At 54.6% G+C, this 25,248-nt stretch overlaps 9 protein-coding genes across 9 annotated transcripts; 6 read left to right on the top strand and 3 right to left on the bottom strand.

Annotated features, from left to right (window-relative positions):
* Positions 1-934: 934 nt before the first annotated feature.
* PG985_014067 (PAF acetylhydrolase family protein) lies at positions 935-2,168 on the top strand (the record flags this gene model as incomplete). Its single annotated transcript, XM_066833833.1, has 2 exons — positions 935-1,525; positions 1,590-2,168. 2 exons carry the CDS (start codon positions 935-937, stop codon positions 2,166-2,168), a joined length of 1,170 nt encoding a protein of 389 aa, XP_066678573.1.
* A 972-nt stretch (positions 2,169-3,140) lies between these two features.
* Positions 3,141-4,082, top strand: PG985_014066 (uncharacterized protein; the record flags this gene model as incomplete). The annotated part of the gene is made up of 1 exon (XM_066833832.1): positions 3,141-4,082. The coding sequence occupies one exon, from the start codon at positions 3,141-3,143 to the stop codon at positions 4,080-4,082; it is 942 nt and encodes a 313-aa protein (XP_066678572.1).
* A 548-nt stretch (positions 4,083-4,630) lies between these two features.
* PG985_014065 (uncharacterized protein) lies at positions 4,631-5,241 on the bottom strand (the record flags this gene model as incomplete). Its single annotated transcript, XM_066833831.1, has 3 exons — positions 4,631-4,798; positions 4,821-4,864; positions 4,917-5,241. 3 exons carry the CDS (start codon positions 5,239-5,241, stop codon positions 4,631-4,633), a joined length of 537 nt encoding a protein of 178 aa, XP_066678571.1.
* Positions 5,242-6,106: 865 nt separating this feature from the next.
* On the top strand, positions 6,107-7,771 carry PG985_014064 (uncharacterized protein; the record flags this gene model as incomplete). The annotated part of the gene is made up of 2 exons (XM_066833830.1): positions 6,107-7,473; positions 7,546-7,771. 2 exons carry the CDS (start codon positions 6,107-6,109, stop codon positions 7,769-7,771), a joined length of 1,593 nt encoding a protein of 530 aa, XP_066678570.1.
* Positions 7,772-8,244: 473 nt separating this feature from the next.
* Positions 8,245-9,428, top strand: PG985_014063 (uncharacterized protein; the record flags this gene model as incomplete). Its single annotated transcript, XM_066833829.1, has 2 exons — positions 8,245-9,203; positions 9,320-9,428. 2 exons carry the CDS (start codon positions 8,245-8,247, stop codon positions 9,426-9,428), a joined length of 1,068 nt encoding a protein of 355 aa, XP_066678569.1.
* A 335-nt stretch (positions 9,429-9,763) lies between these two features.
* PG985_014062 (FAD-binding domain-containing protein) lies at positions 9,764-10,551 on the top strand (the record flags this gene model as incomplete). Its single annotated transcript, XM_066833828.1, has 2 exons — positions 9,764-10,321; positions 10,507-10,551. 2 exons carry the CDS (start codon positions 9,764-9,766, stop codon positions 10,549-10,551), a joined length of 603 nt encoding a protein of 200 aa, XP_066678568.1.
* Positions 10,552-10,568: 17 nt separating this feature from the next.
* Positions 10,569-12,323, bottom strand: PG985_014061 (uncharacterized protein; the record flags this gene model as incomplete). The annotated part of the gene is made up of 3 exons (XM_066833827.1): positions 10,569-11,496; positions 11,664-12,170; positions 12,259-12,323. The coding sequence occupies 3 exons, from the start codon at positions 12,321-12,323 to the stop codon at positions 10,569-10,571; spliced, it is 1,500 nt and encodes a 499-aa protein (XP_066678567.1).
* Positions 12,324-14,099: 1,776 nt separating this feature from the next.
* On the bottom strand, positions 14,100-16,898 carry PG985_014060 (uncharacterized protein; the record flags this gene model as incomplete). Its single annotated transcript, XM_066833826.1, has 1 exon — positions 14,100-16,898. The coding sequence occupies one exon, from the start codon at positions 16,896-16,898 to the stop codon at positions 14,100-14,102; it is 2,799 nt and encodes a 932-aa protein (XP_066678566.1).
* A 6,511-nt stretch (positions 16,899-23,409) lies between these two features.
* On the top strand, positions 23,410-25,083 carry PG985_014059 (uncharacterized protein; the record flags this gene model as incomplete). Its single annotated transcript, XM_066833825.1, has 3 exons — positions 23,410-23,604; positions 23,776-24,268; positions 24,434-25,083. 3 exons carry the CDS (start codon positions 23,410-23,412, stop codon positions 25,081-25,083), a joined length of 1,338 nt encoding a protein of 445 aa, XP_066678565.1.
* Between the last annotated feature and the right edge of the window lie 165 nt (positions 25,084-25,248).

Here is a 25,248-nt window from a genome sequence, read left to right as displayed (position 1 = left end):
GGCGCCATACCCTGTTGAGTTGCCAAGATCTTGGCAGTTGCCTAAGCGCTCAAGATTGACGATGTTGATACCTATCGACTCTCGGTGTCAGCATTCACTCATTTTGGGTTGAAAACAATGTCTCGAGAGGGGATAGTGGAAATTTCTGGAATAAGCAGTTATTCCATTCCTCGCTCGTGAGACACTGGACTAACGTGGAATAAACACTAGAACAGGAAGGAATAAACACCGAAAGTCGCTTAGCGCAAATTGGTGCGCAGTTCCCTTCTCTCTGGAAAAGCAGGAGTCAGGCATAGAATAAGCCGTATCTATTCTGTAATGACTGAGATTGGTGTTTGAGTGATGTACCAATGTAGGCCGTTGGGGCCCGAGAATAGGGGATGGCGTGTAAGCACAACACGTAGTGGGGCAGCTGAGTATCTGAGACCAGACAGCACGGCCGAGCTAGACTCTATTGGGTATTGATCGGGCGAGATAGCCTGGGGCTGTGCTCATCTGTCTTTCAACTTGGTATCCTGCCGCCGGCTAAGCATAGTACAGCTAGCAAGTGCTTGGCGGTCCACGCTAGGGCACTTTGGCAGCTTCTAGTGCCAGACCTTGTAAGTAAGACGGAAACCAAGACAACCTGCACAGCGGCAGGTGCATAGGAGTGGATCCTCGCCCGGTTGCTACCAAAAACGGACTAGAGGCATCGCACCCATTACGACTGTGCCATACCATACTTACTCGCCTGGTTATTACTGAAAAGAGGAAGGTTGATAGCTACCCAATGATGATTGGCCGCTTGCAATACAAGTCTTACGGAGTATAGAGAATCACAATACCGAAGAGTTCCTTATATAAGGGACCGTCGACATACCAGATTCTCCTTCGATCATGGAAGATAATTCCGTACCTATAGATCACCTAGCCACATCACGTAACCGTTCTCATCATGCAATTCCACCTCGTCCTGCCATTTATCTCCCTCGCCGGAGCTCTGATGCTGCCAAATCCCACCGGGCCCTACCCAGTCTCCGTGGTAGTCGAATACCTCACTGACAAGAGCCGGCTCGATCCCTATGCCCCCAGCGGCAGCCCACACAAGCGAAGAGTCGTGACTTCCCTCTTTCTGCCCGTCAACTCGACCTCGGTTCGTACCGAAATCCGCACCGTGCCCTACATGACACCTCTCGTTGCCGAAGACTATGGCCTCCTGGCAACAACCATTGGACTGCCCAACAGCACCTTCGCCTCGTTCGAGGTCAATACAACCCAAGTTTTGGGAGGTCGATGCAGCAACAAAAGCCGCATCACTTCCAACATTCGACGGCCCAGATTGCCTCTGATCGTATTCTCACCCGGATTCGGCCAATCACGTCTGTTGTACGGGACCATGGCCCGGTCTATGGCAAGCGAGGGCTACGCCGTGGTCACCATCGATCACCCCTACGACGCATCGATAGTCGAATTCCCCGACGGATCCTTCGTGAAAAACGCGAACATCTCAACCGACGACGATGCGGCTCTTGAGCAAGTAATCAAGGTGGGTAGTTTCGCGATTGCCACCATGCCAAAGCCAATCGCTAATTTCAACTCAATATCCATAGGTCCGTTCCGCCGATGTATCTTTTGTCATCGACCAGCTCAGAGATTCTCCCGCCTTTCACCGTACCTTGAACCAGCACAAACTCGCCATTGACTTTGACCGCATCGTCATGTACGGCCACTCGCTCGGTGGAGCCACGGCGGCAACGGTCATGCATTCAGACGCGCGCATCCTGGGCGGCGTGGACATGGACGGCAGGTTCTTCAATCCTGCGCTGAAGAACGGACTGGATCGCCCCTTTCTGCTTCTCGGTCGACCTGACCACAGCAGCGAGGATCCCACTTGGTCGGCCTTCTATGAACGCCTCCGGGGGCCACGCGTCGACTTGGCTGTGGCAGGAACTATACATGGTTCGTTCACGGACTTCCCTGTCATTGTCGGCGTCTTGGACCTCCCAAAGCCGACGGCGGACCAGGTTGCTGGCAGCGTCTCTGGGGAGAGAATGGACGTGGTGGTCAAGAGCGTGCTTATTGCCTTCTGCGAATTCGTCTTTGGGAAGAATGCATCCCCGGAGCTTCTGCAGCATGGCAAAGAAGGGCTTTCGGAGGTCACAGTGGTGCGAACCGATCTCAAGAGATAAAAAGTCTGATGATGACTATGGTTGTCATGGCATGGCCAATCGAACACCGCTCATGCGCAGGTTACCTACATTAAGATTCCCCTTTCCCGATCTAAGTGTGAACTATATATAGCTTAGACCCATTTGCATTGCATTAGGAATCCCCCTACCCAGTCTATATTCAAAGTATATTTACAGAGGAGTCCCACACATTTCAAAGGTGCTGCTGTTTTTAATCGTTGCCTTTGAAAAAAGCCCAACTCAATTATCTTTCCGATCTCAGAGCTGCTCTAGCAATGTCTTTCCCTTTTTCTTTCCTACCTCTCCCCCAACTTATTGTTGACACCCCATACGCCAACTGCTACACAGCTACTACCAATGGCTTCATCAGTGTCAACTCCCAGCGACGCCATGGCACCACACGACAACTATCGCACATGCCGTCTCTACCAGATACCCGAGGAACTCGCTCTTGAGGTGTGCAAGTTGCTCGAAGGCTCCGATGTGTATATAATGCGCCAGACTTGTCGCATTTTTCGGCGTATCCTTTCCTCGCTGAAATTTATCACGTGGGAAGCTAGGAAGAAGTACAGACTGAAGCGAATATCCATACGGTTTTTCAACCTTCCCAAGCTTCCGACGGACTGGGGAGACGTCTTGTAGCGCCTTCGTCGGGGCCGATGCTGCTCGTCATGCACCGATGTCCGAATCACCAAGTCGCCTGGACGTCAGTCAACCTACGATAAGGTCATGTCGCGGATGGTGAACGACGTCAGATTCTGTGCTTCCTGTCGTGTCCCCCACCCACTGATTATGTTTCCACACTCCCAGAGGAACATATGGGATAAACATGCAAGGTGCATCCTCAGCCAGGGCCGCATTACGGTCTGCCCACACACTACACTCTCTATACCGGACCTTATGGAGCGAATGGGATCTGTTCGGGTCGGGGAAAGCGCTCGTATTCTGAAGTGTGATAAGTGCTTCAGCGGTATGAGCGACTCAATAACACGACCTTCTGCAACTTGGAGGCCGGTGACATGGCCCCGGCACACCTATGGTCGAGTTGAAATTGAGTGGGAAATACCACTCAGGCTGGACAAGAAAGAGCTCTTCTACGTCAAAGGCAGAATGACGCGTGGCTTGTATGGAGTAGACGCTGTCAGAGTTGTCCGAAAGGCTTTGGCAAAAGCAACTAAAAAACACAACGGTTTTCTGTGTCCGCATAGATCCTTCGACGAAGAACGCGTTCTCTGGGCGTTCAAATCGGCTTACCCGTATAAACCGATGAAAATTCCCATTTCTGTTCATCGACTCAGAACAGAAGACCGTATCGAAAGGCTCTCGCTGGCGAAAGACCACCCCGGGGGCTTTCCGACGAATCGAGAAGCTCGCGGTGCGCTTCCGAGGCGACGAGAAGCTCGCGGTGCGCATCGGAGGAGACGAGAAGTTGCTGATGTGGCGTGCCTACAGTGCAATCCATTCTGCTCCGCTTGGGGGAATCACCCCCGTTGGCATTGGGTACTGAGAGACTACGAGGACGGCGGCCTGTGTCTGCAAAGATCGATGCATCTGTTCATACCAAACCTCAAGTGGTATTCTCCCCGTGACTACGACGATTGGACGCAGATGCTGCCGCCTCCATCATACGGGCTCCCTGAAGACAAGGAGCTCCGCCATATCACTTGGTGCCCCGACAAGGCGTGCGCCAACGGAAAGAGCTGGAACAACCACGTCCGGGTCCTACGAAAAGTTTGGCTTTGGAATACAGAACAATACGTGCCACCCCCAAATGCCTACCCTGCCTCTCGTTCGTTCGACGTCGAAGCTCGAAGGGTGGAGGACCCGTGCGAATATTTCAAGGCGTTGCCGAAACCGGACAAAAAGTCACTTGGCAATAGGTTCTTGGCGCGGGGAAGAACACATGTGCCCTAGAATATTGCATTGATAATTGGGAGTACCTGCCTTGGAGTATACCTTCCCAGGACGATGGGCTCGAGGGAACCCACGCCACACCTACAAAGTGAGCATGGAACTTTGGCTGAAAGTGGCCAGCTCCCAACTCCCCAAATTGAATCTAGGGGTTCATTCGGCTGCCCTGATGCCGATTCATTTGCCAAGCCGAGGTAGGCCAAGCCAACTACCACTGCTCGGGAACGGACAGATCTCTTCCACTATTTCGCAGAGATAAAAACTTAGTTAGCAATACTTGGAGGGGTGTGTTGGGGCATTCAGGAAAATATGTTCCAGGGACCTTAAAGCTAGCTGGCATCTGAAATGCCAACAAGCTTTCCTTCTGTCCAGCTTAGTAGCCTCGGATAGGAGGGAGATAGAGGAGTGGCGTTTAGAGGCGTTATCATGAAACGTTCTACACATGCAGCTGTATCGTAGATTATTCTACGTTATGTAATCATACAAGAATCCTACCTAGTCCAGAATGGTCCCAAGGTTCCCAAGCCACGGTCCCGCCGTGCCCGCCCTGCTCATGCCGGCTGGCAGGGACCGGGGTCGGCCGCGTTGTAGAATGCGACACTATCGCTAATGGTGTAGTGATAGCTCCCACGCCACTGCCCGGAGTTGGTGGCATACGCTGCATTCCATCTTTGGGTATACTGCACGACTTTAGTCACGTCATCCTCTCTCGAACGAGACTGCGCGAATTGGAGCACTTACCGCCGAGCAGATCCAGCCCTGCGGGGCACCGTTCTTGGACAGGACTACCCGGGTTAGTAGGTTGGCACATGTATAGCGTCTCCTGACGATACTTACCGAATGCATTCACGAACCGGCATTGCTGCTGTGGCGAGTTGTGTCCGAGGTTGTAGGCCGTCTGCGCCATGCAAGCTGAAATGCAGACGTTGGGATCAAACGGACCAGATAGAAACATGCCATTCATGTAAGTGTTGACCCCGAGGCAGTTGAATGGCGCGTTGATGGCCGCGCTTCCCAGCGCGATGGGACCGGCAAAGCCAGCAGTGTCCAGAACTCCCAGGTTTGGGGGTTCTTGGGGGCTCCTGTCGATCAAGTCCCAGGGGAGGTCCTGTGCAATCACAGGAGCTACCAGGACGGCGGCAGCGATGAGGATCCGGCGCATGGCTATAACTCTACTTACCCCGTTTCGGAGCAAAATAAGAGAGGCTCAGTAGAATCATACAGTGGAAACATATGCTCTAGAGATTGCCTCATCGTAATTCCGTCAGCTGCTGCCGAATGATATATTAGATGCAAATGCATGTTCTTTTTGGGTTGGTGGTCGCGTCCGAAGGGGTTCTGCTGCGAAGGGTGATACATCTACCTTGAGGGCTAGTCTAAAGGCGCCTAGAGCCTCGGTTCAGTTGAACCGGACGGGTTGCCAGGCATATTGCCGAGTCCACGTCCCGCTCTCTCACGCCATCTATTACCTCCTGCAGTTCACTTGCATATAAGCGAGCCTCCGAGGTCTAGCGTGTCAATGAACAGTAGCTCCAAGCGTGTTTATTTTACTTGCTTACCTCGTGGGGCTTTCAATCAAGAGTAAGAAGAGATTCAATATGACTACATTAAATTCCGATGAGGATGTGTGATGACGCGGTATCGTCCTTCCGGGCGATGCATGGATCGATAGATATTTGCCAGTGCATACCCCCTATCACTCCTTAGGTACTGTTCAGCCTCACTTCACCAGAGGTACCTGTACAAATGCGGGGTGTAAGGGGTGCACCCGACTGTCCGGTTCAACCAGCTGGCAAACCCCGAGCTGCAGCGCCCGCCAGCAAGAAACCAGAATCAAGTGCGGCGAAGCAAAGAACGATCATTCCTCCGGTGCACATCATTCATGCTTCTCTCCATCACACCTTTCTCCCCTACTGGCGTGGTAGGTTGAGGGAACGATGTGCTGCGGTAGAGAGCTGAAGGTTTAAGCAGTAAAAGCAAGACCCCTCCACTTTGCTCGACCGACCCGATCAAATTACAACCCAGCCATGTCCACCATTGACGAAACCCTCGCCATTGGCCTACAGACGAGACGTTTCGCTTGCGACCGATGCCATCACCAAAAGTTGAAGTGCGAAAGGGAATCTGTCTTTACATCGGACGGCTTTTCGCTGCCCATAGGCCCCTGCAAGAGATGCCGCCGCATCGGCACAGACTGCACTACGAGGGCCAACAGCGGCGTCACAGTGGCATCCGCATCCACTGGCCAGCCATTGCCAGTACTTCAAGAACAGGAAGTCGCGACAGAACCAGGGGCCGTGGCTGGGACCGAGGCCGAGGCTGAGGCGACTGAGCGACAAGATGAAGACCAAGATACCGTGATACATGTACCGACGACGACGACAGTTCCTCCTACGACCGGATCGACCTCCTCCAACACCGACTTCGCCTTCCAAGACGGTTTCCTGGACCTGACGTCGTATACATTTGACCTAGAATTCGACCCCGGCCGGAACGCTAGCATTCAGGCTGCCGAAATGCAAATCCCCCACAGCTTTCAAGACATGAACATCCCCACACCGCAGGGAGCAGCAAGTGGAGAGCAGGGTCCTGGAAGTGGGATCCACACATCGACCGCAAGCGGCGCACTCGCAGCATCACAATCACAGCCATCTTCAAACTTGACGCCCGTGTCGACTCACAGTCGCCCTATTAGTGGCAACACGACTGTAGACTCCGACAGTGAAGTGCCATCTCATTTGAACAAATTCGAGCAGACATTGGACTCGCTGGCCCGTCTTCACACATACATATTTCAAGAGTTCCGATCATTGGACCCAACGTCTCGGGCGGGAGACGCGACTTCTCTGTCAGGTTCAATCACTGCTTCTGCTCAAGACACTGTCACCGACAAAGTTGTCTGCGCGTCTGAAAAGCTGTTGGAGCTACTCGCGGGGTGCGGCCGTTCCGAGACAACCCCACAGCCTGTGATTTCGACGCTACCGTCGGATGTACCACGTCGAAGCAGTAATTCATTGTCATATTCTGCACGCCTGCAGAATGAGGAATTGGAGAGTCTCTACGTCCCTAGCCCCCACAATCATGGGACGAAAACTCGTAATGCCTCCGTTGATCCTCGCCAGAGGAAGAGGCCGCGACACGAGCCCGAGGAAACGCTACAATACCCTGACCTGGCATCTCCGGCTAGATTATCGCTGCTCGTTTGTTACGTGAGCCTGCTAACAATGTATCGCAATATACTCGGCCGGATGTTAGTGGACTTGACCGAAGGGAACAACCCTCTCCGGGCTTCATCGAGCTCCACGTCGTTTCAAGCCAACGCGAAACCCACGCCACGGTTCACAAAGCCTGACGTACTCAATATTCGCATCCGTCTCGAGGTTTTGATGCACATGTGAGTCGGAGACGATCTGTTGACGTAAGCCGGGGTGTCAATATGCAGAAACACTAATGTAATTTCACGCAGGCTTGAGCAATTCGACGATGCTTGGGCCATAGCGCTGCAGCGAGGACAGCGTAACGCTGGCAACAGGCATTCAAGCGGACCAGAGTTGACTATCTTGACTCTGCAAAGCCTACTTGCTCACGAGGGGTTTGAGTGCGAAAAGGGCGATAGTTTCGGCGTCGGCTCCCTCATACCACTTATCAAGAAGATAAAATGGGCTGTTCGCGCCTACACGTCGGCCGATTAGATGCTTCATATATGAGGGCGAATTTGTCCATCTTTTGAATCCTTATGCTGCTTGTCTTTCATGTATCGTCTGATGCAAGTCGTCGCAGGAAGCCGTAGGAGACTTGTTCGAAGCAGGCTGTGTTACTCAGCGTTTCTGTGCCACGCTTACAAGAGGGATTCGGCGGACTACAAAGGGGCGGTTCGGCAGTCCCGATGTAATCTGATTGGCCCAACTGGGGATGGGCCAATTGAATGTGCGATGGCCCGGAGACGGACAAATCTCGTCGACATTTCTGTCGCGACGCCTTCCCTTTGTTCCCCAGTTACGTAATCACTATATTCCTTGTGTTGCTCATTCATGACAGCATAAACTTGCTGGACCAAAGCTGCAGAAGATCCAACCACCAGCTCCCTTTCCTTTACTAATACCTGCAGTTTCCCGATCATCACGACCAGGTCATTGCAACCTCCGAGCACCTTGACTCGACCATAATGGCATCGTCTCTACCGACTTCCATTGTCGCTCGTGAGAATGACGGCAGCGTCCCTGTCGGACCGCCGACTCCAAAGATTCTCTGGTGGTCTGCACGCCACCCGCCAGCAGATCCCCAAGTCTCCTTTGCTGGCCGGACGGTCCTGGTGACGGGCGCCAACGCCGGTCTCGGTTTCGAAGCAGCTGTCAAGTACGCCAAGCTGGGCGCCTCCCGCCTGCTCCTCGGCGTCCGCTCCAAGGACAAAGGCCTCGCCGCCAAGGCTCGCATCGTGGAGCAGACGGGCATCCGCGGCGACGCCGTGTCCGTCCTGCTCGTCGACCTCCTCCGGTTCAGCAGCGTGCAGAAGTTCGTCGACGAGGTCAACCAGACCGTCGACCACCTCGACGTCGTGCTCCTCAACGCCGGCCTCGCCTCGCCGACCTACAAGACGTCGCCCGAGGGCTACGAGCTGGCCGTCCAGGTCAATGTTTTGTCCACGGCGCTCATGGCCCTGCTGCTGCTGCCGAAGCTGCGCGCGACAGCCGCCGCGGGGCGCACCGTCCACGTCTCCTTCACCAACAGCATCGGGCACGTCAACGCCAAGGCCGCCGAGTGGCAGGGCTCGACGCTGCTGCGCGCCGCCAACGACAAGGCCAGTTGGACCGACCAAAATAGCTACATGCGCGTCAAGCTGCTCGGCATAGTCGTCATGAAGGTTGTCGCCGCTCTCGCGCCCCGCGGCCTACCCGACATTGCTCCGGGCGCCGCCGGGGGGCAGATCATCGTCAACGCTTCCTGCCCGTCCATGTGCAAAACCGAAATCGGGCGCGACTTCGGCTTCGTTGCCAAGGTCATGATGGTACCCTTCCAGGCCATGTTCGCGAGAACGGCCGAAGAGGGCTCGCGTACGCTTGTGGGGGCCACGGCGCTGGGCCCGGAGAGTCAGGGTGGGTTCTGGAGCCACGACTGCTTGTACTTGTAAGTTTCCTCTTTCTCTTTCTTTCTCTTTTTTTTTCTTGTTCTTTTTCTTTTCTTGTTTTTGCTCTCTAGAGCCCTGAACAGGTTGTGTGGTGTTCGCTGACGAATTCAATTAGAGTGAACGAGCTTCTGGAAGATGCTTCCTTCGTCGAGGAGACCTGGAAGGACATTCTGGACGATTTAGATCAACATGTTCCTGGCGCCTCCAAACTGGCAAGCATCTGAGGGGCAATTTGGATGACCTTTCGGGTTTGGCCATTGTCGCGGGCTATACTCTGGGGGTCAGATTACAGAAGCTATTGGAGGTCTGGTCAATCTGATGCATGGGGCTCAACTGTTTCGCGCCGGGTGAGGACATAGCCAACCACGTTAACCTTTTTTATGAATCGGCTACTAGAAGGATCAGGATGGGCCGAATGGGGGGCTCTTCAGGGGTTATCACAAGGAGTATATAAAGGATATTGTCTCTGTGACTCTAAACCCACCCACAGACTTGGAACTATCGTATCTGGTCGTCACGGAGAATCGAGTGGCTTGGCTATGCTTCTTATCCTACCACCATGTATCATACTTCTAGGTGCCATATCGTCCGCATCGCATGCACCCTTGTCGCCCTCGCGTGTGCCCTTCCCAATAGCACAGATTGGACCTCCTTATCGCAGGACCTGGGTCCCAAACTCCGTCCGGGGCGGCCTTTGGCGGCGGCATGCTTTGCCGTCATTGACGGCAAGCCCTGCTCCAAGGCCGCCGCGGCGTGCAAAGAGGTGATGGCCAAATGCTTCAACGATACCTACCGTTCAAGCAAATATACCGGGTTCTTCCACAACTACAACCAGGCCTGCTACGCCAACGCCACGGACCATTGCTTACTGCCCCAAATCGACGGAATCACACTGACTGGCGAATTTACTGGCGCCTGCAACCAAGGTCTCGTGTCCCCTTATTGCGTGGATGTTTGGCCGCCCAAAGGACGTGCAGAAGGGCCTCAGTTTCGCGCTGTTTGGGGGCCACGGCGTGCCGCCCGCGACGCAGGCCGAGTTCGTCGGGCTCCTCGTCGACCACACGGCGGCCTGGTCAGCGCAGGGCTGGAGCGGCGCCAGCACGGCCACGTTCCTCGGGTACGTCAGCCCCTGCTCGTATGTATCGACCCGCGACGCCGAGTTTTGATGTGTTAGCTTTGCTCCCATTTGAGGGGGACTATTGCTTGAGTTCAGGCTTTGCAGGAGTAACAAGATTCATATCATATCAGAACGAAGAAATTGACAATTAATACATTCTAAGACTTGATACAACACCAGAACAGGTCCAAGCCATTTCTCTTGCTTTTAAAAGGCGAAGTGAACTGTAGCATGTATGTATACACGTTTATTCCTCCCTAGCATGAGCCCCGGCTCCCTGGCTTATCTCCATATTGGCTTCCTGTCGGCCCTGTTGCAGCCCGAAATCCGACTCGAGGTTCTGCCGGAGCTTCACTCTCCGCTCGAAAAGCGCCGCCATCAGAGAGACCCCGGCGAACGCGATTCCAACCCACCACGAAAGCCTCAACGAGTCTGCAAAGACGTTGACAATCTGCTCTCTGGTGTCCCCCGAGAACAGGTCCAGGAACGCCGCAGTCCCATGCTCGTAAGCATGCCCGCCCATGAGGGCTTCGCGGGCGAAGTGGCCCTGCACCGTATCCGCCAGCTGGAAGGCGCGGTTGCTGAAGACGGCCGCCGGCACCGTGACGCCCCAGATGGAGCCCAGGCTGCGCACAAAGGCCCACGTGCCCGTGCTCGAGGCCGACTCCTCATCCGACAGCTCCGCCTGCACGGCGGGCAGGAGCGCCGGCATCGCGATGCCCAGCCCGGCTGCCACCAGTAGCTGCAGTCCGACCCACATCCCCGTCGACGAAAGTTGGTCCAGCAAGGAGCAGACGCTAAACCCGATTGCGGTTACGCCGAGGCCGGCGATGTGCAGGATCTTGTACTCGCTCGTCTTGGCCAGGATCCCACCACAGACGGCAGTGAAGAAGGGGAAGATGAAGGCCAAGACCAACAGGTTCAAGCCGGATTGCTCGGGAGAGGCGCCGCGGACCGACTGGAAGTAGAGCGGGAAGAAGTAGGTCGCCCAGTAAATCAACATGCCGTGGTTGAAGGTGATGAAGAAGGCGGCGACGGACGTTTGGTTGGAGAAGAGGATCCTCGGTGCGACCGGGAACACGCACCAGGGCGACCGCTCGTAGAAGAAAAAGACAGTTAACAAGACAAGCCCCGCCACCAGCAAGGCGATGATCTGAGGGTTTGAGCAGGGGTACCTATCGACTCTCGGTGTCAGCATTTACTCTTCTTGGGGTAATAGAATGTCTCGAGAGGGAATAGGGAAAGTTTCTGGAACAAGCGGTTATTCCATGCCGCGTGAGACACTGGACTAACACGTAATAAACACTGAAACAGGAAGGAATAAACACCGAAAGTCGCTTACCGTGATCCGCCATAAGTGAGGGCGTACAGTATCAGGACGGTGGAGGCCACCAGGATGAAATTGCCGACCAGGTCGATACGGCGCACTCTTTGCTTCCAGCCGAGACCGCCCCGATGCGAAACCTTGAGGGAGGCAAAGAGGATGGCCAAAGCGACCGCGCCCAAGGGGAGGTTGAGGTAGAAGATCCAGCGCCATTGACCTGCACTCGTCAAGGCGCCGCCAATCAGCGGCCCGAACGACGAAATCATGGAGATGAGGGCGAACAGCAATCCTATTATACTGCCTCGGTCCACTAGCGGCACGAGGTCGCAGATGATGACATCTACCAGCATGTTTATGCCACCACCGCCCAGCCCTTGGACTGCGCGGCCCACGATGAGGGTCGCCGTATCTTGGGCGGCGCCGCATATAGCACTTGCCGCCATGAATAGCAGGACAGACCCCAGCATGATCCACCGTCTGCCCCAAAGGTCGGCGAGCTGGCCGCAGAGAGGCTGGACAATTGCACTGCGATGGGTGATAAAACCCCAAGCCGTTAGCTTCGAAACTCTCAAGGTTGTCGTCACATGTGCTTCAGAGATCAAGACGAACTTACCATGTCAGGAAGTAAACGTTGATCACCCAGACATAGTTCGCACCACTCTGGAGCTCCGACGACATGGTTGGCAGCGCTGTCGAGACGATGGCGCCTTCCAAAGCGCTTAGAAGCGCAGACAGGCAGAGCCCTGAGAAAATCGCCCAAAAACGCCAGCCACGTTTCGGGGCCTCATCTGCTTGGACGCTGGTCATCTTGTCATGCGCTGGTAGGGACGCGCGACTAAGGTCCGTATCTGCTTGGTGTGGATTTTGATTCCCGGTCTCGGTCCGAAGTGGAAAGAAATGACAAACAAAATCTGCAGGCAACGCCGCCGACAGTTTGATGTTTTTCAAGTCGAAAAGGCAATGGGCAGTATCAGCAAAGATACCAGCTTGCCCTCGTCTTCTGGACCCGCTGTCCGTCGCAATTGCTGAAACAGATCGAGACACCACACTACCCAAGGTGCTACTACCTCCGAACTCCCAACTCCGAATGGCTGCACCTGCCCTCCAAATGTGAATGTGGGGGATTCGGCTCACCCGGTGTGATCGATACATTCGGTTCGGCCCCACCGAACCCGGTCACAGCGTAACAGCTGGAAGCAAACATGCTGCGTGCATCATCCCTTTCGGCAACATTGCAATACCAAAAGTGTCCGTTGTTACCCCGTCCTTCAATGGCAATCTATGCGTTCGCTCATGCTACAGTACGATTCGTGGATTCGAACGAAAATCAATTGGCCTTTGGACTTCTGATGTGTAAGAATCCCTCACTGTTAGAACCAGAATTGCTGCTTCAACCATGGTCCCTAAAAGGGGCTCGGAGGCTTGATAGCCTAAGAGCGCCGCAACACTGTGGCGGTGCACTTCTTACTCTTCCCCAGTAGGTACCCTACCAGTCGACTCTACCTACCTAGGTAGCTATTATGAGAGTAGCACTTTTACAGTCTCTGTTACTTGTGACAATCGCGATAGATGAACTCATCTTGCCATTGCTGGCAATGAATTGTGAATTGGATCCTGAGTATGGCCCAAGACCATTGACGGGTTAATCCGTTGCTACGCGCACTTGTAACTAGTGGCTGTGCATGTCAACAAGCGGGACACGGTCAATTCACTCGGACGAAGAGTTGCGGACTTTGACAAACTGCTTTTCTTTTCTCGACCACAAAATGAAACAATTTCATACAAAGTACCGCCCAAGTCAAGTTCTAAGGTACGATCTACGCTATCTCCAATTGACGATTCCCGTCATTACAAGAAGAACAAAAACTGTTGGTGTGCCGCGGGGCCCCAAGTGCAAATCTCCACGACCATCCTACATGATTTCCAGTTTGTCCCGGTCGCAACATGTCCATTTCCCATGATGTGCCGACCGCCGAGACAGGTTGCCCAAATCCAGTCCATCCGTCCATCTCCCGTTTTCTCGGTTTTTGTTCCCAAATGCCAATCCAAAATCCATATGCCCATCCAAATCCATCCCCGTACATCTTTCGTACATACATGATTAGGTTCGACTTATCTTGACAACTGAAATCCCATCCGTCCTTCCGCTGTGTGTGTAAAATTACCTGAAAATGCATCCCAAGACAGACAAAAGGAAACTTTTCGCCAATGCAAAAACGCCGCAAAAGGAGAAGACGCGCGACAAAAGAAACAACAGGCTGAACGAGCAGTCCCCGGATATCCAATCCATCGAATCCGCCTCCGCATTACAAATCTTCCGTCCAAACCAATCTGATTGAATCAATCAGTCATGACCGTTCGACCTCATTTCATTAGTCGTACAACATGAGTCTGTCCACCTCATTACGTCACACTCTGATATGAGCGTGCTCCCTTCTCTTTGGTGTCTTTCCTTTACAGCTCCTCGCGGCGCATGATGCACACCGTGCCCGCGCGGTCGCCCGTGTTGCGCACGAACACCATGCCCGACGACGACGTGCGTGCGTGCTTCTTGGACGCCGACGACGAGCCCGACGACGAGCCCGAAGACGACTTCTTGTCGCTGTGGCTGCCGTCCTTGCTCGACGACCGCGACGAGCTGCGCGAGCTACTGCCGTTCGACCGGCGCGGCTTGCTCTCGGCCTTGAGCCGGAGCTCGAGCTCGTGCGCCTTCATCGCGACGATGGCGTGGATCGTGCGCGCCTCGTTGAGCTCCTGCATCAGGCCCGCGATCTGGCTCGCGAGCTGGTTGTTCTGGTCCTCCAGGCCGGGGACTCTTCCGGCCTGCTCAGCAAGGCCGGGCACCTTGATGGCCTCGGCCTCCAGCGCGGGGATCTTGGTGTCCAGCTGGGCCTGCAGCACCGAGATGCGGACCTCGAGGCCGGCCTTCTCCATGCTGAGTTCCTTGTTCTTAGCGACAAGGCTGTCCGGGTCCAGACCGTTGATGTCCGCCTCGAGCGCCTTGGCCTTCTCTTCGAGCCCGGTCTGCTTGGCCTTTTCAGCCTCGAGCTCCTTGGCGTGTCCCTCCTTGGCCGCCTCGAGCTCCTTGGTGTGCTCTTCCTTTACGGTCTCGAGTCCCTTGGTGTGCTCCTCGCGGGCGGCTTCAAGGTCCTTGGCGGCCTGCTCCTTGTCGGCCTCGAGGGTCTGGATGTTGGCCTGGAAGGCGGTGATCTCGGTGCGCAGCTTGTCGAGGTTCTCCGTGGCCTCGTTGAAGTGCTCACGGGCCTTCGTCAGCTTCTTGTCGAGGACCAGCTTCTCGTCCGCGAGCGCGATGTTGGCCATCTTGGAGCCGGAGATGTTGGTCTCGAGGGAGTCGATCTGTGCCAGCAAGTCGGCCTTCTCCTCGTCCAGCTGCTTCTGGATGGCGGCCTTCTCCTCTTCAAGTGTGGTCTGGACGGTGGTCTTCTCTTCCTCGAGCTGTGCCTGGATGGCGGCCTTCTCATCTTCGAGCTGCTTGCGGAGGTCTGCCTTCTCGCACTCAAGATAGATCTGGACATCCCTCTTCTCGTCCGTGAGCTGCTTCTCCATGGCATCCTTCTCTGCGAGGAGCCTCGCCTCGACGGCCTGCTTCTCGCCCTCGAGTCTCCTCGCAAGGTCGCCCATCTCTTGTGTCAACTCCCTCTCGAGTTGGTCCATCTCCTTGACGAGGTCCTTCTCAAGGGCCTCCTTCTCGTTGGTCAGGCGCTTGGTGAGCTCCTCCTTCTCCGGGCCAAAGGCGTCGATCTGCGACTGCAGGGTGCCGATCTTCTGCTCCAGGTTCTCAATCTCATTCTGAAGGTCGACGTTCTGGCCCTCGACCTCCTTGATGCGGACCTGGAGCTTCTCCTGCTCCGCCTTCATGGTCTCCCGCTCCTCCTGGGATGCGGCTTGGGCTTCGGCGAAGGTCTTCTTCTCCTCGGCGAGAGCCTTCTTCTCATTGATGAAGGCCTCGGCCTCGGCCTCGTACTTCTGAACGTCGCTCCTGAGGATGTTGCGCTCGCTCGTCAGGTCCTTGACCTCCTGGTCTTGGGACGCGATGCGCTTCTCGAGGGCTTCGGCGGCCTTCTCAAAGGCCGCGATCTGGCGCAGGAGGAGTTCCTCCTGGTCCTTCTGCATCTGGGTGCGCTGCTCGAGGTCCTGGGTCAGCCTGACGAGCTCCATCCGGGTCTCGGCGCCGGCCCGGCGCATGGCGTCGCGCTCGGACTCGGCCGTCTCGAGCATGGCCCGCTGCAGGTCGAAGTTGGAGCGGTACTCGTCGAAGCGCTGACGCTGCTCCTGCAGGTCGCGGGCGGCGAGCTCCCGGGCCATGCGCTCCTGCTTGATGGACCGCTCGGCCTCGCGGTGGTCGTAACCGTGGGTCGACAGCTGCTCCGTGGTGTCGGCCAGCTGTCGGTTCAGGCGGCTGTTGGAGGCCTGGAGGTCCTGCGCCTCGCGCTCGAGCTGCTCGATCTTTTGGAGCAGTTCCTTGTCTTTGTTGCCATTGTTGGCAGAGCCAAGCCGCCTACCTGAGAGCTGGAGGTCCTTGGACGGGGGCGCAGGGGCGGGGGCGGCAGGCGGGGGTAGGATTTGGATGTTCACTGTCCTGCCGCTCTTCTGTGTGGGACGGGAAGCTGCTGTGGTGGTGGAGGGGAGCGCCTTGGTGGGTGATGGGAGGGCCGATGTCCGACGCGATGGCATGCGGACCTTGCTCATGGAAGCCACATGGCGGACTTGCTTGAGTTGCTGGGTGGGGGCCCTGGTCTCCTTGCTCGAGGTGCTGATATCAGATGCAACACTGGTGGCTTGGGTGTTGACTGAGAGCTCAGACGATGCCGAGCCCGACTCCGTGTCGGTATCGAAGTTGTAGAAGTTGTTGTCAATTGGCGAGGAGGCCAGTGGCGGGCCGCCCTGGTGTTGCTGTGATTGTTGGAGCTGTTGTAGGCTCTGGAGGTGCTGGGGCTGCGGCGGCATCTGGAGCTGCTGTTCCGGCCGGGGCACCCGGGAGAAGCGGTCGGCGAGCCTTTGCTGCGTGGCACTCAAAGGCGCTGGGCTTGGTGTTTGCGGGGCATAGTTGCCTGTGCTGCTGGTGGTATATCCACTTGATGATGAACTGATGTCTGTCCCGGACGTTCTCGGGGACGAGGCGTTTGAGTTGCCCCTGCTGGGAAACTTTGGCCGTTGGGGGAGTCTGGAGAAGGATGTGTTTGCCATGTCGTTCCTGATTTCGACCGTTGGTCGAGTCGCCGTGCGTTCCATCTTGCCGGCGAGGGGGTTGTGGCTTTCTTATGTGTCGTGGGCAGTGTCCGCTGGCGGTTGGATGGGGATTAGTCTTGGTCGTTGTTGGTATGGTGCGATGGCCGCGATGAGGCTGAATGGTGAGTAGATGTGGTTGATGTAAATGAGCATATTGCGATTGAAAACGGGATTGGGGGGGATGAGCCGGTGTTAATACTAGCCCGATGATCGCTGGGAGGGTTTGTTTGTTCTGGGTTCTGGGATTCCGAGGCGGGTGATGCAGGTGGATAGGAGAACGGGGAGGGGAGCCAAAAGGTACATCGGGCAGCCTAAAGCAGGAAGTAAGGTGACACGGGCAGTGAAATAAGACGAGACGACGGACGATTGCTGGTGGCCAAGCAAGCATCCCCCGGATTAGAGGGGGGTGTTGCCCTAGATTTTGCTAGCCCAGCCCAGCCGCCGTCGTGGCCCAAACAGCACATTCGGCTGGGCCAAATGCGAATGGACGGGGGGATGCAAATGGCGATGACGCATTTTTCGGTTGTGCGCAGTCAAAATGCCATATTTGGCTGGGCTGGGCACGTCGAGACTTGCTAGGCCTGCGCGAGACTGGTCGTCGCTGTGCCTGACTCACTAGAATCGGGCGCTCAATCAAGACAACCAACGTGGCCCAACGGCCCCCCCTTGGACCCCGTAGTCCCACTCGTCGCGACTGGAAGAGCAGCCAAAAAGCACCTAAAAGTAAAGTGCCCCCTGGTCTGGCGGGCATAGCGGGTTCAACCGCCTTGAAAAATGCCCACTTGGGGCCAATGGTAGCGGGTGGAGCAGGGGTCCAGCGACCAGGGGGCCTCAAGGTAAGCCGTGTTGGCACCAGTTGGGCACCAAATGGTCAACCCAAAAATCGCCACCCACCTTCCTCTCCCCGCGGCCAATCGGCTGCTCGCATGGGAGGCTGGTCGTCCAGCGACAGGGGGGGTATAAACTTAGACGACGACGTGACTTGGGTTTTTGCGACAATCAGCGACGAGCCGTGGAGGCCACATGGTGTCTCTCGTCCTCTGGTTTATGCGGGACTTTTTTGCTATTTGCTCCCTTTGGCCCTTTTGCTGGTCTTTCTTTGTTCGGTCAGTCAGTCAGTTTTCTTGACGGCACTGTATGTATTGTGCCTAATGTAAGTCATCTACATATGTATTTGATTGCGGGTTTGCTGCTACGCTTTTTTGCTGTACCTACGCTTTGGTCTCAGGTGAGGCCACAAAGGGACGAGTGTGAGGCAGCAATTGAGGCGCTGATATCTCCGACAGGTCGTGATTGAGATTGATTGCCAAACTTGCAGCTGCTTGCTTGCATCATATGTCCCATTTTCTCCGATGTAAAGTGTGGCCGAGTGGTGAGGCTGATCAACCACGGCAGTTATCTGTTTGTCACACCCATCACCTGCTTCGCTCTCGGTTCGGCAGAGCAAACCTACTCCAAGACGGAGCTGTCGTGATACCGTGACGGTGACTTGGGGCGACGAAATGCAGGGCTAAATTGCCGGAACGGAATCCGGCTGTCACTTTTCAAACTGTACATACATACATATACATACACACGTAGATTGCTTACCGGTGCCTCGCCTCGCCTCGCCTCGCATGGACGCCCGTCTGCAGCGAGCTGTATTCAGTCTCATCACCTGACATGTACCATGCACGGCGACATCACTGGCTCACCCTCCTGGGGTTCAAATGTAAATCACCTCTGATGTGCTCTCTCTCCGTCTGTTCTCATGCACTGTTGCAGTGACGATCGCCCTGAGGCTGGGAGGGATACCCTTGGCGCGAGGGAGACCCCGCTGACCAAACCGACTTCGATCTGGAATGTTGACCCTCGTCCGTCCAATGAGACCTCACGTGCCCTCCTATTGACCACATCTTGGGCCACGAAACCACCGGGCCCCCCCAAACCCAACCAACGAAACGTCGTGTCAATGCGAAACTGCGCGTCGTCGTCCTTCCTCCTCCCTCGGTCGCGACCGAACGAACGAGAGCAAGAAAACTGCGCATTACGACAATCTGATGTTTCCTCTTTTTCTGGAGCCGGGCCAGTGTTGCGCGAGGATCTAGACGCCGTGAGTGGCCCGCTTGCCACCGCCGACTCCACGGGCTGAGGAGCCGCGAGTATGCTGCCGGGCTCTAGAGGCACGGAAGCCATTCATGCCCTTCATGCCACATCAGGCCTCGACCGAAAGAGGCTGTGTGCACCGTGGTGTGGTAAGCCGGTCAGCCTACGTGGCTTGTGAAGTGGTACAAGTAGAATCCAACAGCACCCTACCTACGCCCAAGCAGCAGCAGAATACGAATAGAATAGGCTCGCTTGTGTCCGTGCTTGACAACGAAGTGTGATTCCTTCCTTCCTTCCTCGCCCTTCCCCCTCATTCTGCATTGACGTTGGTTTGGTTCACATGCGTCATTCCGTCATTATACAGCAAGTATTATTGCTTTCCCGCAACTGCTTTTTCAACCGTCTGACAGAAAACAGGGTTCAAACTACTGTAGAGAGGCAGGAAAAGCAACGCCGTAGAAACCGCGCTCGCTACCTTACCTGAGGGAGAAGGGACGGACGGGACAGAAAAGCAAAATGCCTAGGTAGACTCGTAGGGAATGGGGAATTCTCCATCTTGGATTCCTGCGCCATCCACCGGCCGGCCCGCTGCCAGCGAATAGCAGGAATCCAGCCACGACTTTTCTTCTCCGGCGGCTCCACCCCGGCCAATCGGGATGCAGGGGGTCGCTCCATCTCCATCTCGACGCTCACCAACGTGTTCCCCGGCTGCCCGGTGCTCGGCCTGGCGAGCTTGGCAGCACGGTGCACGGTGTGCGTGGGTGACCGAGGTGTTTTTGCCCTTCTCGACTTACTACGGCGCCTGCCCTCAATAGTCCATCCAGTCTAGACCGAAAGAAAACACTGCAGGTGGGTTTCTAGAAAAGGTCCCCGTCGACTATTGCTAGCTCTGCAGTAAGCCGGTGGGCTGCCGGGTCCACCTTGGCGTCGCTCGTTTCGCTCGAGGTGGGTATGGGGAAGGCCTGCCGGGATGTAGCTTGCAGGGGCTCCAGCCATCTGCCGGGTCCCAGGAGCCAAAGCAGCTGTCTGTTCTGTCGTGTATGTAGGTACGCACAGATTTACCCAAACCCGGCCAAAATTCGTTTTCGGTGTGGGAGACATGTCATGTGTATGCAGCGGCGTTGAGATTGCTGCCCACATTCCCGATTACCAGATTTCGGTCAATATTATGTAGGAATAAGCCCATAAAGCAGCCAAGGAACGCGTAAGACGCGGAGTGAGTGGTCGCTCGTTATCTACCGTACTTTTATCAATGGATGGCGATGGGACTTGTGGGTAATGCCAAATACCCCATCGGAGATAGCGGTCGTAGGAGCAGTTGCGGTGATACGACCTCATTCAGCTAGGCTTGCTCCTGCTGCTCCCCCTTGCGGCTCCTAAAAAGGCTGGTGACCTTCTCCGAGGAACCATATCTCTCTTTAGTTGCTCTGCCAGCAGCCTGGAGAAACGATGCATGAATCACGTTGTTTTTTTACGGTCGGCAGTCTTCTTCCGCGTTATGCGCGGTGATTGAGCAAATCTCTGCCTGCTGCCAGTCTCAGAACGATACGGGGGTCTGGCTTTGGAGAGATTGATTGATCACAATCAGAGTGGGCATGACAGGTGTGTGACTTGGGCAGCCGTGGTTGTGCTGCATGAGACTTTCTCCAGGTACTCTCGAGTCAGATTTGGGCCTCAATTCAAGCAGAGGGTAGCTCATTGGCTCAGATCTCGCGTTGGCCAACTCCAGGCGTTGCCACCTCTTCAAACGTCGATTGGGCCATCGGTGGTTTTCTCCTCAAAAACAAGTTTAGTAAATTTTTCATCAAGACTGCCTGGATTGCTTGCCGTTTGCCGAACTGGGGAATGGAGGTAGGTTTTGGCCGAGTAGAGTTTTCACCTTGAACTCGTACGTTAGTAATCTATGGTTGACCCCAGAGGGCGCCATTATCTCCTGCGATATCATACGCCGACAGAGTTTTCTGCGTACTTTGCTATTTTTATTTCTTACGTACATCTATCCCGGCAGAAGAAAGTCCGCAGTGCGGACTTCTGGTGCGGACTTGTGGTGGTTGAAGGCGCTCATCGGTTCAGTCAGATGGGGATATTCCAGACGATGGCCACACATCATCTAACTCGTCCTCTCACTCTGATGGCCAGCAACTTTGGTTCTCTTCCACATCGGTGCTCACCTTTCACCCCAGACTTGGTTATGTGGAGTGGTAGGAGACGATCCTCCAATCATATCAAGGAAGGGCAGCACTCACACATAATCTTGGTGACTGCAGACTCGACGTAGCAAAGCAATACAACATATTGTGACTCACACTTCAAGCAGATGTCATTGGACCCTTTGAAGAGGCAAGTGTCTAAGCCTTGTAAATTACTGCATCTTTTACCTCCTGGCCAAGGATGCGATCCTTGCATCTGTGACCTCTTTAGAGATATATATCAGCACATCCTTTTTACCAATCCATATGATATAAGACTCTCGCAAGGTATCTCTCGCCTTCCACACCACTAGATAGCTCAAGTGGATAGTAAAATCTTGCTTGCCCGAAGGTGTGGTAGGTGTAGTAGGCGTAGTACAGCAAAAGCAGGAACTAGAACCGCATCCACCTTTAGAGAGCCACTTGAGTATCTGCACGTGGTCAGTCACAAATCCTGACAGAGGAGAACATTCCAGGCCAACTTTTCACCCCGTTGGTTCCTGCAAGCACCGGAGAATAACTTTATTTGCTACCCAAAAGGGCTTTTTTTACACTGTGATCTGCACCATTATAAGGGTGGCTCTCGGCTTGCCGGCTACGCCGTTCAAATGCATGAACATGTTGAGTGGGGATAGCTTGACGATCGGAGGAGGGACCTCATAGAAGTATGCAAGATAGCCCTTGAAATCAGAGCCTCCGGGACAACTCCTTAAGTATGGAGGCTTGGGGCAGAAAAGGCAGCACCTATTAGATTTCTATACCTCGAAGTGGTTAATTATAGTCTGGAGAACTCGTCCTTGTTTCCTGACCTCGTCCAAGTGGAATCGTCGAGAAAGTCTAGTAAGATGGATAATTTTGGTTAAATCTCTTACGAGGCCAACATATAAGTTCACAGCTCGGTTCTTTCCTTATTTACCTGTGGGACTCATAATTCTAGTCCTGTTATCTAAGTTCATAGCAGCTATTAGACTTTCTAATGGTGCAGGTGGTACCCTTTTAAAAGCAAACTATAGTAGAACATATATAGAGTATTAAATTTATTGTATTCTCTAGCACTATACGAGTTATAATAGCATGGGAGCGCTTGGAGATCACAGACACCCGTCTTATCGCACTTGTCCCCGTTGGCCCTAATATATATTCTTTTCCCAACATGGAATCAAAGACCGAGCCAGCCTCCAAGAAACAACATGCTCGTTGGCGAACCTTTTCTTGTACTCATATCCAATCTTGGAATAAATGCTCGGTGTCGCTTTACAAGAGCAAAGCTCTGACAGCCAAGCCTTCTTGAAGCAACTATAACGTAAAATAATCATAAATTTACTTACCACAGTAACATTTCTACATCGTAATTGCCATTGTCGTCGACCTTCTCTCCCCTTTCAACCCACCAACAATCGAAGTGACCTTGATGAAGCCACTGCATTAATTTTGGAGGGTTTTCTTCACAGGATTTCTATTCGGAGTCTTCTTTTACTGTTCATACAGGATCACCCAATTTCTTTGCCGCCTCAGTCTTCATCGCCAGATGTTTTTCTCGCAATAGCCCATAGCTGACGACAAACCCTTCGATCAAGACCTTACATTCAATCTATTTAATTGCAACACTGTGACTGTTGTAACTTGTCCCTCGCTCTTCTTCTACTGCTTGTGCAAGATTACTCGATCTCTGTGCCATCTAGCCGTCATTGACGGCTCTTTTTATTTAACCAGCCTCACCTGACCCTGATATCTTTGATTGAGACCTTGCGTTTAATTTCTGGCATTCTTTCTGTTACGCCTGAGCTTGGTTGCCCTCATTGACTTTCAACAAAACGAAACCAGCTCCGGCTCCAAAAATCGTAACTTGACCCGGCTTAACATTTGTGTCCCTGCCCAACTCGTCTGGCAATCTCGATGCCAAGAACTTGCCGACTCTGGTAATCAGATCTTGCGACTTTTGACCAAGAACTAAACAAGCTGTTCGTCACATCACACAACCTTCTACTGGGAACCAGATATCAAGCAACTGCTGTTCCTTCCGACCTCACAACGGTCATTCCCGTCGACCATTCGATCAATCAATTTGATCAACTTTTCATCGGACCCTGCATTCAACATCCAGTCCGAGCTCATATTCAACAACCCGTCTGATTCTGACTCTAACGTTTGTCTCGACCTCTCAGTCAACTTTCACCCCACCTTCTCCCGTTACGACTACCAACAATTATTTCCTCGCTTCCGATATCTTGCGCGCAACCATGGATCCCGCCATTGAGGAAATCCTCGCGGGTAGTGACCGGGCCTTTCTTCACGATGTCTTGCGAGGCCTCTGCATGGAAAATAAAATGGCCCGCCAGGCTGTGCTTGAGCACTTCAGATCCTTGCCGGAGGGCCTAAGAGGCAACGCTGCAAGTGCCAGAGACGCTGCCGGTGACGGTGTCGGCCACGACCAGGTGAGTTTTGTTTTGTTTTTGTTTTCTTCAAACCCGCCCGATCTACAAAGCATGTTCATTATTCCCACCGTTTCGTGCGGTCTTCACCAGACGAGTTATGTACACTTTCTCTTCCGAACTACAAATTCTTGTCCCTTCTACAATTTTGTTTATTAACTGGTAATGCCAAAGTCTCCCGCGATTCCCAACCTGAAAGTTGAAGTGAAGCCCGACATTCACAACGACGTAAAGACCGAGGCTGCCCAAAAGGCCAAACCCTCCGTCGGCGACATCAAACCTGTCTCTTCGCCTGCTGTAAAGGCCGAAATCTCTCTGTACGACATCCCGCTCGCCCCTTCCGCCCCGCCGGCTGTTCCTGCCAATACCGCGCCTTCTCCCCCCGAGGTCTACGATTTGACCGGCAGCGACGATGATGCCATGGTGATCGATATCGACGATTCTGGCAACAGTGCCAGTGGCCACAGAAGCGAGTTCCACGACGAGGATGCAGACACGGTGTACCATAGTGGCGGTGACTCGGACTCTGACTCGGACTCTGAAGTCTCCTCCCTCGACGACTCTGATCGCGAGATTTCCTCTGCCGGGGTGCAGCCTGCTCGGAAGAGACGCAGACTGTCGCCCAATGTCTCCCACATGCGAGGAATCATCAACCAGGATGACCACGGTAAGCCTGCTTTTCTCTCTGTCCAATTTTCTATCTTGTCGACACTTTTCCTGGTTTCCATTATATTCCTACCCATGATACTACGGTACTTTCTACTCTGGAAGGCCAGATTGGGCCCTACATGACCACTTTGCTGATTCTGTGCGATTCCCTTCATCCGTCTAGCCGAGGACGGGACCCGCCGCGACTTCTACAAAGCCATCTACGACCACATCGACATCTCCGACAAAATCGAGATCCAAACCGAGCGGCTGATGGACTGCAAGGACCCCGCCGGCCGCAAGCGACGCGGCGAGCGCCTGCAGCGCCTGGAGCTGCAGCGGCGCGCGAGCCGCAAGGCCATCGAGCGCGTGCTCGGAGACGAGGACCGCCTGAACGAAGCCGAGCTGGATCAAGCCATGGCCCTTGCGGCCCCGGGGGGCGCGCCCGAGACCCATCCAGAGTACCGCCAACGCCGCGCCCACGAGCGCCGGCAGCAGGTGGACCGCCGCATCGCCGCCGTGCGCGACGCGACCGAACGGGCCCGGCGCAAGGACGCCTATTCCAAATGCGCCAAGCAGGCGGCCAAGGAGGGGACCAAGCGCATGAAGCTCGGGGTCCGCAAGGCGAGGCTCGAGAAGCGGGCGATGAATGCGCAGAAGCAGAAGGACGAGGCCGAGGCCCGGCGGGCGGCGCTGGAGGAGGCGGCGGCGGCGTTGCAGGAGGAGAGAGACAGAAGAAGAGGCAGAGGTCGCCGGAGCCAGCCTGCTGCTGACATCAACGACAACAATGTGCCCAGCGATGCGGAGAGCGTGATGGAGATCGCTTCTGCTTGATAGCTATCTTTATTCTGGTCTGGGCACTTCTTCTGTTCTGGGCACGGTCTACAATGGCGGGTGCCAATCTGAATCTCGTTTGCTGCGTTCCTCCGTTACGTTTTAACGAACTTCTATATCCCGTAGCTAGAGCTAGTGAATTAATAATTCAGGGTAGCTACAAGG

Source organism: Apiospora marii (assembly GCF_038362585.1).
Source record: "Apiospora marii strain CBS 49790 chromosome Unknown utg000011l_segment0_segment0, whole genome shotgun sequence".
NCBI classification, from domain to species: domain Eukaryota; kingdom Fungi; phylum Ascomycota; class Sordariomycetes; order Amphisphaeriales; family Apiosporaceae; genus Apiospora; species Apiospora marii.
Note: the sequence above shows the minus strand (reverse complement) of the source record. Positions and strands in the feature narration are given on the sequence as shown.